At 37.5% G+C, this 15,905-nt stretch overlaps 1 protein-coding gene across 2 annotated transcripts; it reads left to right on the plus strand.

Annotated features, from left to right (window-relative positions):
• Positions 1-924: 924 nt before the first annotated feature.
• LOC108265617 (glucosaminyl (N-acetyl) transferase 1) lies at positions 925-11,046 on the plus strand. Of its 2 annotated transcripts, none has more exons than XM_017468162.3 (2): positions 925-1,055; positions 6,278-11,046. In XM_017468162.3, exon 2 carries the CDS (start codon positions 6,302-6,304, stop codon positions 7,553-7,555), a length of 1,254 nt encoding a protein of 417 aa, XP_017323651.1. In that variant the 5' UTR covers positions 925-1,055; positions 6,278-6,301; the 3' UTR covers positions 7,556-11,046. The 2 variants fall into 2 exon arrangements, with proteins under 2 accessions (XP_017323651.1, XP_053536101.1); XM_053680126.1 differs by lacking the exon at positions 925-1,055 and adding an exon at positions 3,316-4,544.
• Positions 11,047-15,905: the final 4,859 nt, after the last annotated feature.

The following is a 15,905-nucleotide window of genomic DNA, read 5'->3' on the forward strand; positions in this document are numbered from 1 at the left end:
ACTTCAAAATAAAACCCCAAAAACCACAGTGCAAAGATTTCGAAATAATGGAAGCTACAAGACGAATTTAATGCCCCACTATAAATTGTGGCCGTTTTTAATTAAGTTAAATTTCCCTACAACCAACTCCAAAATTATTGGTACCCTTTAAGGGAATGGTCAGAAATATACATTCATTTATTTACTCATGGTTAGTAACCGCTTTATCCTTATCAAGGTCACCATGGATCTGAACACTATGACTGGGAGCACTGGGTGTGAGGCGAAGGGCAAAAAAATAAAATAAATAACAACAACGATTATATAAATCAAATTATTTAAAATGTCCACTGTTTAGTTTTGAAAACAGTCCCTAAAGAAGTTTTTAAAATATAAGTTCAAATATTGTTGGCAGAAATATTGAGTCACTGAGGGACCTTTTTCTAAGAATGTAAGAATTAAACTATTCCATGGCAGAGCCATGAGCCCATTAATCAATGATCCTGATTTCTCTTGAGGTCTGCCTCTTAAAATCCAAGTGAAGTAAAAAACAAAACAAACAAAACAAAACAAAACAAAAAATCAGATTAATTTTAATGAACATTTATCCATTATTAAAATTAGATTAAAAAACAACAGACGTAAACCAGATAATATACTTTTTGTCCATGTGAGACACAAAATAAAATAAAAAAAATTCCAAACATGAATGTTTCTGTGCTGCTGGTTACCAAAGTTAGTTTTGTTGTGTCTTTTTATTTCCTAAACCAGTGTTTCTTTATTATGAAATAAACCCACATCATCACTGCAGGTTTTAGTTCTCTCCCTGATCTAACACATCTCATGTTTATTAATAGGGTGGAGCCAGACACACCCCCCCTCATATATATATATATATATATATATAGTAGAGAGAGAGAGATGTACAGTGAGTCATGGTATTTTGCTCTAGTACCAGCCTGTTCTTATATTTCTGAAATTGATTTGAATCAGTTGGAGGTGGAAGTAAAACTGGTGCTGTTCACTTCTGGTGGATTTACTGTTATAACCACAGAACAACTAAACCCTAAACCTTGGTAAGATTAGTTTAACTACCCTTACATTATACTTTTTCAAGTATGATTGTTTTCTTTTTAATTTCTTTTAGGAAACTAATTTCTTTTTAAAAATTTTTTTTCAAGATTACCACGTTCCATTCTCTAAACAACAACAACAGCAATAATAATAATAATAATAATAATAATAATAATAATAATAATAATAATAATAAAAATGCAAAATATAACAGGGTCTGATAACATTTTTAGATAAAGTTATATTAGGAGTACAAATAATCGTGTTTCTTTCAGTTGAGTTAGAATTTACAATAAGTTGTAGCTTGGTGCTTTTGTTCCTTTCTATACACATTTCACACATTCCAAATGAAGCTTTACAACTCTTTCCATGCCTGGACCCAACAACACAGTGTTTATACCTGCCAATTACATTTGTTTAACTAGTAAATAGACCCCTTAAGGTGCCAAGGTTGTTTTAAGAAATGTACAGCATCCCATTATCATAATGAAGATAGATATTGCCATCTCTTACGTATATTTTTTCGGTTTTAAAATGTTAAAGGTAAAAACCATTCATTTGACCACACACTTGCGTCTCACACTGAAAGACCCGCCCCAAAAACTTGACCACAGGGTTGCTTTTACCACAACATATAAGCTTGTTTCACAGAAAATGAAAATGAGTCATTTCAGGAAGTAAACTGCATTTAAAAAAAGAAATTATCTGGTTTCCTCATCAATGAGAAAGAGTATACATTTCTCTTATCCTGTGATGACTGAAAATGTAAAACGTATTTATTTTTTTTTAAAAAATGCAATCAAAGAAAAAGCGTTTATTAGATGTTACTTACACATTTTCATAAGATTTGTGATTGATTAGCTGTTGAATAGTGTATGGCAATAGTGTAGTTTTATTATATATACCATAATGTAGTACACTTTGTATAAATCTGTAAAATGTCATGACTATCTGCTATTCTTCTATAGACATGATACAGCAGTACTGTATTTGTGGATCAGTTGAACAAACAGATGAGCTAGAAGGTTCAGCAACTGAGGGCAGGATGAGACACTGGTTTCTAAACTGATATAATTTGATTTCTTGTGAGATTTGTTGATATTTTAACATTATTCACGAAGTTAATTTTCTGTACAGACTTCCTCTTACAGTATGTCAAAGTGGGCAGACGGCAGATTATTTATTTTTTTTACTGGGGGCTATGAGGCTAAGTAACGCACACCCAAGGTCCTTGATCTAAATAATATAATGCACAGATGAACTATTTTATATAAATTATAATATAATTTATAATCTGCTGCCATTATATTTTAACTTATGCTTACGTCTGTTCTTTGTTATATAGTGTCACAGCTTGACACAATTTTGTGTGATGATTCTTACATAGTTTGCTTAAAACTAATTGCTGGTTACTTAGCACAAGTTCGTTTTTAACTGTAGTTTAGCTTTCTTGTTGGCCTGAAGCACCAGAGAAAAACGAAAAAAAAAAGGAAATATCCGGACGCCAAACATATTTTGGAGAGTTTGATCCTTCCAAGTTACTTAACTAAAATATTCTACGAGCCAGTGACAGATGTTTCATTATGAGAGAACCTCCATGAAAACAAGTCCTTAGAGACAAAGATGAACAGAATAAACAGTTCTCAGGAACATGCTGTATGAATGTGAAGCCAGAAGTCAATGTAATGGATTGGAGTCTTTTTTGGCATTACAAAATGTTCTCATCCTCTGGAACAATGCTCCAGAACAGTGCAGTGTCCCTGTCTCTATTTATTATTATTATTATTATTATTATTATTATTATTATTATTAACTGAGTCAACTGCAAGTTGAGGAAGAGTGCGATTCTGAATTCCACCTGACTGCCATTGTTTTTTCAATATATGATGTTCTCTATTTCAGTTTCATAGATAACTGTGTGCTCACAATTTAACGTCCTGCAGATACAAAAGCAGGAAGTGGAAAGAATGGAGAGAAAAAAAGAATAGAACCTGCATTAGTGCATTAATCAAATTATTATTTAATTGTAAAGTAATGCTCATACATTTTAACACAAGAGATGTTATCACCTTCCTATCATATTTGCCTAGAAAGGTAACAGCCCTCATGTCTCGGTAAGTTCAGTTCTATATAATTCTGTCCAGCTCTTTAAATATTGTCTGAGTGATGTCTTTTTCATCTAGTCTTAATGACTGAATTTGGGATTGATATCTGAAGATTAACAGGAAATCTATTTTGAAGATGGAGCGAAATGTATGAGATAGCTCTGCCACATGACACATTTGTGTATACTTGGTACATATTGTTGTGGATAAAAATGTCATAAAATAAACATGAGGGAGACCTAGTATCCAGTAAAGGGGAGAAGAAGAAAAGACAGGCACCAAGACACACAGAAGTAGTGTGAGGCGGATATTGACTGATATTGAATATTGAATTGGAATTACACGTTAAAGATCTTTAAGAGCAGTAGTAGTCAAAAAAGTCAAAAAGAGGTATACGAGCTGAGCTGAGGAGTGCTAATATACACACACACACACACACACACACACACACACACACACGCGCTGGTACAGTCAAGGGCGGGCAAGTAGACATAACACACACACACACACACACACTCTCCCTCTCACACACATACTACAATAACTTTATAAGAATAATAAAAAGGAATATTAAGATATTTTAAGGGTAATATCTAATAATAATAATAATATATATACTCTTTATAAAAACCAGAATAATAGGATATGTGGGACAGTAGAAGGGTAATATAATGATATTATGAAGTAGGAAGTACAGTAAACCGTGTTTTCAAGCAGTATAACTATATATAAAATAGAGATATAGAGCTAATATGAAAATAAATTATAAACTAGAAATGCAGGCTCGCAAGGAAGGCCTTAATTTTAAGAAAGAACCATGAGGAGCCATTTATAAGGGTGGCTGGGTCAAGCTGCCCCCACTCGAGATAACGATAAGACCAAGGTCCCTCTAGGTTGTTTAGTCTTGTCCACGTTCTATCCTCTGGGTAACCGAAAACTGAAGTTAACTGAAAACTCTGGTTTCTGATCCTCTGGGTGACTGAAAACTCTGGTTTCTGATCCTCTGAGCAACTAAAAACTCTGGGTTTTATTTTCTGGGTTATTAGAAATGCCTGGGTTCTGATTTTATGTGTAAATTAAAACCCCTGGTTTCAATTCTATGTGTAAGTGAAATAGCCCTTTTCTGGAACATAGGAGTAAGGTAAATGAGCTCTTTTTTTAACCCTATTGGTAGTGAGATCATAGTCTTCTTGAAACATATGGGTTATTTAGTGGTAAATACAGTATAAATACAGGAGCTTAAGCTCAGGGTATTGGGATCACTTTTGAGAATTCTCATCGGTGTGGATCTCGTGTGGTGGAATGGAACAATAAAGCTGGACCCTTGCTTCTTCTCACTCACGGCTGGTGTATTTTTTCTATCTCCAACTGGGCTCAGAGGTAGATGTGAGTATTGGCTTCTAAGTTGAATTTTAAATGTTTTTGGGTAATAGGCTAAATTTGAGCCAACAATATAAAAGGCCAGGAAGGGGTAGTTGAAGTAGGCATAGCAGGAAGTTTACATCAGATCAGAAACTGGGGCAAATACAGTTTTTATGTTCATAGTTTAGTATTACATTCAGTAGGTAAGTGTTTCCATAAGAAGTCTTCAGGCCCAACCAGAGCCATATTTTTGCTCTTTCACAGCACACCTGTACCAGGTATTCAATGTCCATGATAGCTTGATGCATACAGTATGCTTGGTACAGGTGTGGAAAGAGCTGGGGAACAGCAAAATGTGGACCGTCTGTGAGGAAGGGAATTTTATGAATCACCGTAATAGGTAATCAGTGAGTAAAACTAGGAAGATGGTAAGCACGCTAGGCTGCTCTCAAGACACAGTGTATGAACGTGAAGGAAGCTTTCATTGTAATGGACTTGGGTTTATTTTAGTTTAGCAATGCTCAAGAACAATACAGCATCCCTGGCTCTAGGTAACCAGAGCACTGATAACAAAATGGTCTTCAGCTGCTATATTCTGGAACACTTAGCAGCTTACACCGCAGAATAACCAACCAGTTTTTATCATACATCAGCAGCATGGTTATGGTAAGAGGTACTTCAAATGTTATCAGTCAAATAATGTGCACTGCTCAGCTTGGGCTTAGTAAGCATTTGAAAGAGTCAAGATAGGGTAAAGTTTCATATATGATGCAATGGCCAGGAAAGACTGGGTTAAATATCCAGGAACAAATAGGAAACAGGGATTCTGCAGTAAGAACTGCACGAAGTAAACAAAAACGCAAGGTAAGGCTTGATTAGACACCTACTGTATAGCGCTAGACCATACATTTTTAGACAACTATATGCACTTCTTTAGACTCCAACCTGACTTGACTAGTTTTCAGGAAGCTGTTATTTTGGGAGAGACACTGAATTCAGCATGTAAGATATGTGAGTTTATCAATAATGAAATAAGAGTTATCAAGCATGTGGCAGAAATGGATTAAAGCGGTGTTGCCATTCAAGAAATTTAATATCCTTCATCGTGTTAGATGCGCATCAAAAACAAATCATGGTTCAACACTGATTCTCACACAGCAGCATTTCTTGACATCTCTAAACAATATGAATCAAGAGTAACAGTCAGTTTTACAGTGAAGGGTCTCCACTGTGATTAAATAGGCATGTCTGAGGATTGGTACCAAACTTAAACTAACGCACCATAGTGTTTCACTGTGGTTAGAAAAATACTTTTGGTCACAAATTAACTGTTGCTGATTGATCTATACCACTGATCCAGCCACAGACATGAGCTAGCTGTGGCTGACACACTTACAAAAATCCCTCATTGTAATTAGCTGTTCCTGTTTCATCTTTTTGATTAGTTTGTATATTCAAATGCCCATCTTTGCCTAGCCCAGTTTGTTGTATGTTCATCACCTGACCCATGCCTGTTTCTTTTTTGTTTTATTTTGATTTTGCCTTTCAATTTGCATTTTTCTGCCTGCCGCCCTTCAACAAATGTTTATTGCATCCATCATAAAGTGCTTATCGCGACAGGTCCTTTCTAAGTCTAATATTGTTCTCTATCAACTAAATGTTACATAAACATGCAAAAGCCTGTGCAAGTCATGAGTGTGTTGTTACTAGGAATACAGTATGCCCAGTCCTAACATAATACACTCTAACTGTTACAGGTGGTACTACTAACAGTTTTGCTGATGAAGAGAAGATCCTGGAGGTTGCTGTTATCTGGAGCTAGTATGTGTGTACTCATGCTCTTGGTCTCTTGGATTATCCATGAAAAGGCAAAGATGATTTACAGATCACTGATGTTCAGAGACGATGAAACTCCAGAGGACGAGTGTGACTGCAAGAAAATTTTACAGGGAGACAGAGATGAGATTGATCATGCTAAGATTCTGTCCATCACAAAGAGCTTTAAGAACATAACACGGATCACTGATGAACAATATGTCAAGCAGACAAAAGACTGTGAAAATTTTCGTAGGACTCGTAAGTACCTCCCATTCCCACTGAGTAAGGAGGAGGAGGCGTTCCCAGTGGCATATTCCATTGTCATTCACCACAAGGTCCAGAATTTCGAGAGGCTCCTCAGGTCCATATACAGTCCTCAGAATCTCTACTGCATCCATGTAGATAAAAAAGCCCCTGAGTCCACTATGAGGGCGATCAGTGCCATTGTCGATTGCATTGATAATGTTTTCTTGGCTAGCCGGTTTGAACATGTGGTCTATGCCAGCTGGAGTCGCGTCCAGGCTGACATCAATTGCATGAAGGATCTTTACCAGGCCAGCAGTCGTTGGAAGTACTTCATCAACCTGTGTGGGCAGGACTTCCCCATCAAAACCAACCTAGAGATAGTGCGTGCCCTTAAAGCACTAGCTGGTGCCAACAGCCTGGAGACTATACACACACCCCCTAATAAAGAATACAGATGGAAAAAAAGACACCAAGTGATAAATGGAAGAATCCAGACAACCAACCAAGACAAAAATCCGCCACCCTTGGGCATAAAGATATTCTCAGGTGGTGCATACATAGTGGTGAGTCGGGATTTTGTGCGCTATGTGCTTGAGGACCCCAAAGCTCAGGTGTTGATATCATGGTTAAATGATACATACAGCCCTGATGAAATTATTTGGGCTACAATGCAACGCATCCCTGGTGTCCCAGGGTTTCTCCGTGCACACTCTAAATTTGACATCACGGACATTTACAGCATCTCCCGGCTAATCAAATGGGCAGCACATGAGGGGGCATTTGATGCAGTGTACCCTGCCTGCCAGGGTATTCACATTCGGGATGTTTGTGTATATGGGGTTGGGGACCTTCAGTGGATCCTAGAGCAGCAACATTTATTTGCTAATAAGTTTGACACCGATTTTGACCCAATTGTCATTCGATGCTTAGAGAAATACCTCAGACAGAAAGCGCTAAAAGAGTATCATTGATTGCATACATGTATAATATACGCCGAAAAGTTTGTGGACACCTGAACATGACACCCCTATGTGCTTGTTGAACACTCCATTCCAAAACCATTGGATTAATATAAAAGCGGTCCCCCTTTGCTGCTATAACAACCTCCACTCTTCTGGGGAGCCTTTCCATTAATGTGGAATGTGGCTGTGGGGATTTGTGCTCATTCAACCACAAGAGTGAGGTGAGGTCAGGCACTGATGTCTGGTGAAGAGACCTGGAGTGCAGTCAACATTCCAATTCATCCCAAAGCTGTTGAGTGGGGTTGAGGGCAAGGCTCTGTGCAGGACACTCAAGTTCTTTCACACCATGTCATCATGGACCTCTTTTTTGTGCACAATGGCATTGTCATGCTGGAACAGGTTTGGGCCTCTTAGTTCCAGTGAAGGAAAAAGAAGGGAAAGAATGTTGTGTTCTTCAAAACAGTTATTTATATGGATGTGGATGTGATGGTCAAGTGAATACATACATTTTGGTCATAAAGTGCACTCTTAACCTGAATTAGTTGACTTTACTAGATAATTGTGTGGAAACCTGTTGCCTTATATCGTTTAAGTTTTTACACAAGGGGAAACTAAACCGGTCAAGTTGTATTAACATAGAAGCTTAATTGAATGCAGTAGACAAATCAAGTTTACGCTAGTAGTCCTTACTCAAAATCATTAGTTCACATAAATTATTTATTTTCTGGAGGCTTAGCGGTTAGCGCGTTTGCCTCACACTGCCAGGGTTGGGGGTTCGATTCCAGCCGCGGCCATGTTCTCCCTGTGCTTCAGGGGTTTCCTCTGGTTTCCCTTCCAAGTCCAAAGACATGGATTGTAGGCTGATTGGCATGTCCAAAAGTGTCCATAGTATATGAATGGGCGTGTGAATGTGTGTGTGATTGTGCCCTATGATGGATTGGCACCCCATTCAGGGTGTCCCCCGCCCTGTGCCCCATGCCCCTTGGGATAGGCTCCAGATTCTCTGCGACCAAGTATGTGGATGGATGCATTCAATACATTCTGCTTTGACAAAATTGGATGGGAAGAAATGAAACAATACATTTCAGTGTTCCACTGTATTTTATTGTTGACAAAACATTGCAAGGAAACACTTCAAATGTGTTGTTGCAGCAACATCAAACTTGTCAACCAAAACACAAGTAAAAACAAGTAAAACTGCTTGGTAACAATTCCAACTTCTTTGGAGAAGGAATATTCACAGCATTCAACAATATATGCTTTATCCATGTGAACGACTGGACACATAAAGATATGCTTTAAAACTGGGCACAAGCCTCTAAAATTTCAGCTTGACTGAAGAAGAGCAGATGAACTGGAATGTCCAGGCTGGACATATCTAGAATATCCAACTGGACATTCCGGTCGCTCATTAAACTTAAGCCGGTTTTTCAGTGTTTGTAACCTGGGCTTTAGTTCAGTGTGGCTCAACATGAGAAGTACCTGTTGGATGAACTGGAATGTGTTGTTCATAGACTTGGGGTAGTTGATATGCAGAACATATGCAAGTCCAAACAGAATGCACATAGCTTTTGGCAAGTCTCGAATGCTGTCCATCAGAACTTCTCCCTCAATGATGATCATCAAGAAGGCTGGACTGAGCTGGACGGAAGAAGGATTATCCCAATGTCAAGCTGGTGGAATGAGTCAAGGTCATCAGAGTCCTACCAACATAAGAGCACAATCATGACATTTCTAATTAAATAACCATCAATAATGTTAAGCAATATAGTCTAGTCGTGGGAGAGTCAGACAGACGAGGGAAGGTGTGTAGTGGTTATGACTGCTGGAGTAGATTAAATATTCTGGTCTGCACTTATAGCGCTTTTTTTTTTTTTTTTTTAACCGTAGCGGTTCCAAAGCGCTTTACACTGTGTCTCATTCACCCATTCACTCACACACTCACACACACACACACACACACACACACACACACACACACACACACACACACACCAATGGTAGCAGAGCTGCCATACAAGGTGCTAACTTGCCATCAGGAGCAAGTTGGGGTTCAGTGTCCTGCCCAAGGACACTTCGGCATGTGGAGTCATGTGGGCCAGGAATCGAACCACCATCCCTACGATTAGTGGATAACCCGCTCTAGCACCAGCCGCTAGATTAAACAAACAGATCACCCAAAGAGATTGGGAAGTCAAATAATGGTTTGAGCTCCACAAAAGAACACTTATCCAACCTCATTGTATTGGGGTTCTGGGAGATAATTCTTTTTGGCCATGACTTACAGTAAATGGTCCAGCTAGGAAGAAAAGCCACTGGGAACTTGCTGTTCAGGGAATTTTCACCCATATGATATGTGCCCTAACTACTTGGCTCTAGCATGCTTTTTAGAAGTCTGTAGGGTTGTCACCAAGTACAGTAGGAAGCCTTCTGTGCACCAGTGACCGATTATCAGTTGGCTCTTTAGTCTTTTGTGGGGTAAAATGACAACACATTTTACATAGCTAGAATGACAAGGAATGGATAGTCGATTGAAAGCTGAACAACCAAGCACAATTCTGATTGTACTGCACAACCAATATTGTAGCACTTTCTGTGGCATGTTATCATTACATAAGCTTTGAAAAACAATGCAATGCAAATTCAGTTAAATTCCGTTTTATTTGTATGACGCTTCTAACAATGGGCATTGTCCCGAAGCACCTTTACAGAAGTATATAACTTCAGAATATGGCAAGTGTATAATGGATATGGACTAACCCTGATCTGTTGTGAAAGCTGTGTCAACAGCTTCCCAACATTCCTTCTCTTTCCCCATGTTGCTTCATTCATAGTCATTCAACTCTTCCTGTTTCCCAGTTACGGTTCACCGTCACTCACAAACACACATAAAGCCCACAGCACAGTTAGACTAGCTATTTTATGCTAAATTAAGATTCCCCATTGACAAGTAGTTGAATGGAAAGTTAATGAATAATGTAAAAAAGATTCAAATGTACCCCTGCACTGAATCCCTCTGTGTGTTTCTCTGTAATATTAGAATATTTTTTGCATGCTGCTGGACTTTAAAACTGATCCCGAATGGAAAAGTTGCCCACGTTGGGTGCAAAGAATGCAGTTGGATGAAGAAGTGCAAGTGTCAAAGCACAGAGAGGGGTAGAGAGAGACCCACTTTTTGATTAATGCTCCCTAAATTAACTGTTTACTCTGCAGACTCCCAACATTCTCAGATTATGATAATTTTGTGACAGGCAGAGAGATTGATGCTTGAGAGCTTGTTTTAATTAATGGTTTTGTTTGTCTCCAGAGAATGGGTTTCTCTTCCTTTTGCTGTTGTTGTTTTTTTTTTTCTTTAACACTTTGTCTCTTGAAGATTGACTGCTATGTAATGGGACCCCCGTGTGTGTTTAGAAAAGTAGAGAAAAAGTATCTACAGTGATTAATTTATGTTTGAAGGAGAATGGTACATGCAGAAATGTTTGCTTTTAAGTTTTATGTGAGGAGGGTGGTGGGGTGGCGGTGGGGGGGGGGGGGGGGGGGGGTTGTTGGTGAGGGAAATGCGAGTTTTATGAGTTTTTGGGAAATTAGGGAAAAAAATAAAATCAGTTGCAGTTTAATTGCTAATTTGGTCTGTGTGTATAGCATAACGGTTAGGATTTTAAATGTTCCGGAGTTGAGTATATCTTATTTTAAGCAACTAAATGTTAAATAACTTTTAAGGCAGTTTAATTAAAAATGTTGTTTGTGCTCCTGCAATGACGTTAAAACATGCTATTTTATGCGTTTAACTTATTTAAATGTGTGGTAGTGTAAGTGTTGTGGATACATTTGATTGTCATCATGCCAGTGTATGTGTGTATGATTTATTAATTTCATAATAAAGTCAATCAAATTCTCTCTCTCTCTCTCTCTCTCTCTCTCTCTCTCTCACACACACACACACACACACACACACACACACACACACACACACACATAGTGTATATCTAGATATACAGTACTGTGCAAAAGTCATAGGCACCTATAGAATATATTGATAAAGTGTAATCAATATGTATAACTAACATTTAGAATTATTACTAAGAAGCATATTCTAATAATCAATATTAGTTAACATGCATAGTCAATATGCATAATCAATATTTAGAAACATAATCTAAGACTCACTAATTGATTTTCTATGTGTGTACTGACCTAGAAGACTTCTGTTTTACTCTCAAGTAGCTGTTTTCTGTATTTCCTGTGTACCGAGTTGGAAGAACCCTGTATTTTGTCTACAGCAGCTTCACTCTATGGCAATAAATTAGTAATTAGACATTCACCAAAACTGTGTTTCCAATCGAAACCTTTTGAAGCTTGCAAACCAATGTCAGGATAAAAGATAAGGCTTCCAGAAGAAGTGTATCGAGCTGGGATGAAAGCCAGAGAGTCATTAAGGTGGTAGAAAATCAACTTTTTACAGACTAAAAGCTCTGTCCGCATCAAATCTTTCTAAAAAAGCAATTAAGTGCACATGCGCAACATGAGACACTTTATAGACATGAATAATTAGTTGCGGGGAAGGAGCTCGGTTTGTTTTTAGGAAGATAGGGTAAAACCTTGCGTAGAGATGAGCTCACTGTTACAGAAGAGTATAAAAACCCATGTATTTTTTGGTCTCACTTTATTGTTTAAAATAAAGTTTAGTTTTTTTGATCCATAACCCCTGGTCTCTGGAAGTTTTTTGACTTTGGTTAGAAGGATTTCTCCATGCCTATTTTTATTTATTTTTTTTACTACAAACTTTGTTATAGACAATATATTTTTTATTTTATGATTTCTGCATTATCGAGTCAGTACATTTTTTTTTTGATTTCCAAACATTAGTTTGCCAGCACAAAAATTAAATGTTATGGAAAAATATTCGTATGTCAGTAAAGAAAGTAGCATATTATGTAGGAGACCGCTTTTCAGACAAAAAAAATATAATGAAGCCTGCTGGGTTTTGCTGCAAAAATAAGAAGCGATTGAGACAGTCAAAGTCTCCAGAAGAACCGTGGCTGATTCTGCAAGATGCTCAATAAGCCTTACAGCTCATTTCCTTATAAAACTGCACTAATTCTACCTGAGACTACTAATAATTTTTTTTTTAAAGCAAATGGTTGTTTGCTTTGTTTAATTTATTACTCTTTACTGCTCTTTATAGTATTTTTTTAAATGTAGAAACATTTAATTTCAGTATTTGTGAAGGCATCTTTGCTCTACAGCATTTCTTTGCATATGCCTAAGACTATTGCACAGTTTTCTCTGTGTGTGTGTGTGTGTGTGTATGTATATATATATATATATATATATATATATATATATATATATATATATAATGCCATGTTTTTGTTATTTAGTACTGCCCTGAATAAACTATTTCACTTAATAGATGTTTACACATACTCCACAAGACACAATATTAACAGAATTTATACAAATGAACCAGTTCAAAAGTTTACACACGCTTGATTCTTTAATAAAATTCTGTGTGTCGTTACCTGGATGATCAACGACTGTTTTTATGTTTTGTTAGAGTTGGTCATGAGTCCCTTGTCTGTCCTGAGCAGTAAAACTGCCCACTGTTCTTCAGAAAAATCCCCCAGGTCCTGCACATTCTTTGCTTTTCCTGCGTCTTCTGCAGATTTGACCCCTTTCCAGCAGTGGCTATATGATGCTGAGATCCATCTTTTCACACTGAGGACAACTGAGGGACTCGTACACGACTATTACAAAAGGTGCAAACATTCACTGATGCTCAAGAAGGCAACATGATACATTAAGAGCCAGGGGGTGTAAACTTTTGAACAGGATGATCTGTTTAAATTGCAATTTTGTTTAAAGATCTTATTTTTGTTTCATGTAGTACAGCCCTGAAGAAGCTACATAAGATATTTACATGTTTCCCAGAAGGCAAAATAATAACAGTTTACACCGATCATCCTGTTTCAAAATTTTACATAAGCTTATTAGCATATCATTATTCTTTAAACTGGGTTTATAAAAAAAAAAGGACAAATAGGAAGAAATAACCCCATGTTTAGATACAATATCATCAGTTTTGCCAAGGCATTTGACTCAGAGAACTAGATAAGTTTGAAAGAAAGAGCTTGTACTGCCACCCACTGGCTGAAGGCTTGTAAATGGCTGGAGTGAAGACAGCTTTTAGGGTAAGTGCCATGGTGGAAAATAATTAGTTGTAGTCAGTTTCTTAGGTTAAAGTTCAAAAATAAATTACAGTTAGATCCCATCAGGATCTGAATCTGAAGCTACAGTAGGTGAGACCTATAATTAGAGTATGATGAATAATAATGCATCTTGGATGTCACTGAAAACTGACACAATTAAAATAAAATAAAATTCCACAGCAGAGTGAAAACTATAATCCAAGACATTCGTACTGTCATTTGAAAAAATACAAAAGTACACATGCTACTAAAAGTGCATCTATCCGTGTTTTGTGGCCACAGAAACCGCACGAGACAGGATGAGAATGTGAAGCATATGGTGAGGAAGAGAAGAGGGAACTTGACAGGGAAACTGGTATGCATTCGTATTGCGTATAACAATTACTGTTATAAAAAAACAAAAAAAAACAAAAGGATGCTTTTGTGGTATTTAGTATTATGATCTCTACACAACATTTTGACGTTAAGGTTCCTTAGAGCAGAACGTACAGCGTATAAACTGTAAAAATCAGTCCATCTAGTCACTGTTTCATTTTTCAATGAAACAACAAAGCTTGAAAATATTCGTTTTTACTTCACTGTCACATATTATTGACTCTCTAAAATGTCTTTCCTTATCCACTCTGTAAATGTGAAGCTTTCACTACCTAAGCACATCAAGACTAGATTCTGACATTTTATATTTTTAAGTGTGTTTCGTTGTCATATATATATATATATGCGTGTGTGTGTGTGTGTGTATATATATATATATATATATATATATATATACACACACACACACACACACATATAGATATACATACATACACACACACACACACACACACACACACACACACATATATATATATATATGTTATATATGCGTATGATCACTGAAAATAGCTTTATTTTGCACACACGCTTAACACACTAACTTCTATTCGGCCTGCTACACAATAGCAGGCCTGACTGCTAGTTAGAGTGCCAAGGATGATGCTCGCTTTATCATTTAGTGAAGATATTTGTGCTGCAATGCTTTTTTAGTGGCTATGCCACTTATACTACACTCTTTAATATAGTCTACAAAGTGTCAGCCCACTAAATTTCTTTGCTTTCTACTTTTCCTACACATAGTTTTGCTTTCTTGTCAACAGCCTTCGCTTGATCTTGAAGCTCAGATAAGCTAATAGAACACAATATTAGACCATTTTTGCGAGTCAGTAAGTTTCCTTATCGATTTTGTTTGCCTAATCCATCAGAATTGATCCAAAAAAAAAATGTTTGAGATTTTCTAATCGCCTTACTGTTGTGTTGTTTGAATACAAATAACTTGTCTACGGCGTAGCATTAGTAGCTAATCTGACTGAGCCAGACTAATCTGGAATGTTGAGTAAGGGCAGGAAAGGAAATGTTTTCTTCTGTATTGATTCGACTTATTTTTTAGGGTTAATGGGGCACTTGTATGTTTTACAACTCAACATTCTCACTTTGGCATGTTTATTAGGAAGCAGCTCCAATAAGGACTACAGTCAATGGTGTTGGTTTGTCAAATGCAGTCTCTTCAAGCGATGCTATTTCATCTTTAAAACCCAGCCAGGTTATTTATATCGTTATCCTGCTCCCGTCTCTTTAGTTTAGCTGCTTCGCCCATCTCTTTTAATATATTCCCAGCCTTTTAGTCTTTTTTTCAGCCCTCTTTCTCTCTGTCTCTCCACAGGTAACGGCTGTTAAACAGCGGATCTCGGCTCCTCCGACCTGTCATCATTATACACATTAATGTGGAATCGCCTTAAGGTCCAAACTCGTGCGCGATAACTCATGTCCCGAGCAAATTCCCAGGCAAACACAGTCAATGCAAAAACACATTTCCTGCTGTCGACAGCTTCGCTGGCGAGAATCAATCAACCGTTCATCCATTTACACTCTTTGCATACCCTTATGTCAAAGAAAAAAAGCAAAAAACAAAACGCTCCGAGACTCCTCGGCTCTTCTGAGGCGATTGCTCCGTCGTTCTGAAGAATCCATCAAGCCGCGTTTGATTGATAAGTCTGTCTGCGCTCACAGCGGTACGGCTACAGCAAATGGGGTGGCAAAGCGCGAGCTGACATAATGCAAGTCTGCGCAAGTTTTTTGGAGACAGACTGGGAACGATCATGGGGGGTAAA

The sequence above is a fragment of the Ictalurus punctatus genome, chromosome 5 (assembly GCF_001660625.3).
Source record: "Ictalurus punctatus breed USDA103 chromosome 5, Coco_2.0, whole genome shotgun sequence".
Classification (NCBI taxonomy): Eukaryota; Metazoa; Chordata; class Actinopteri; order Siluriformes; family Ictaluridae; genus Ictalurus; species Ictalurus punctatus.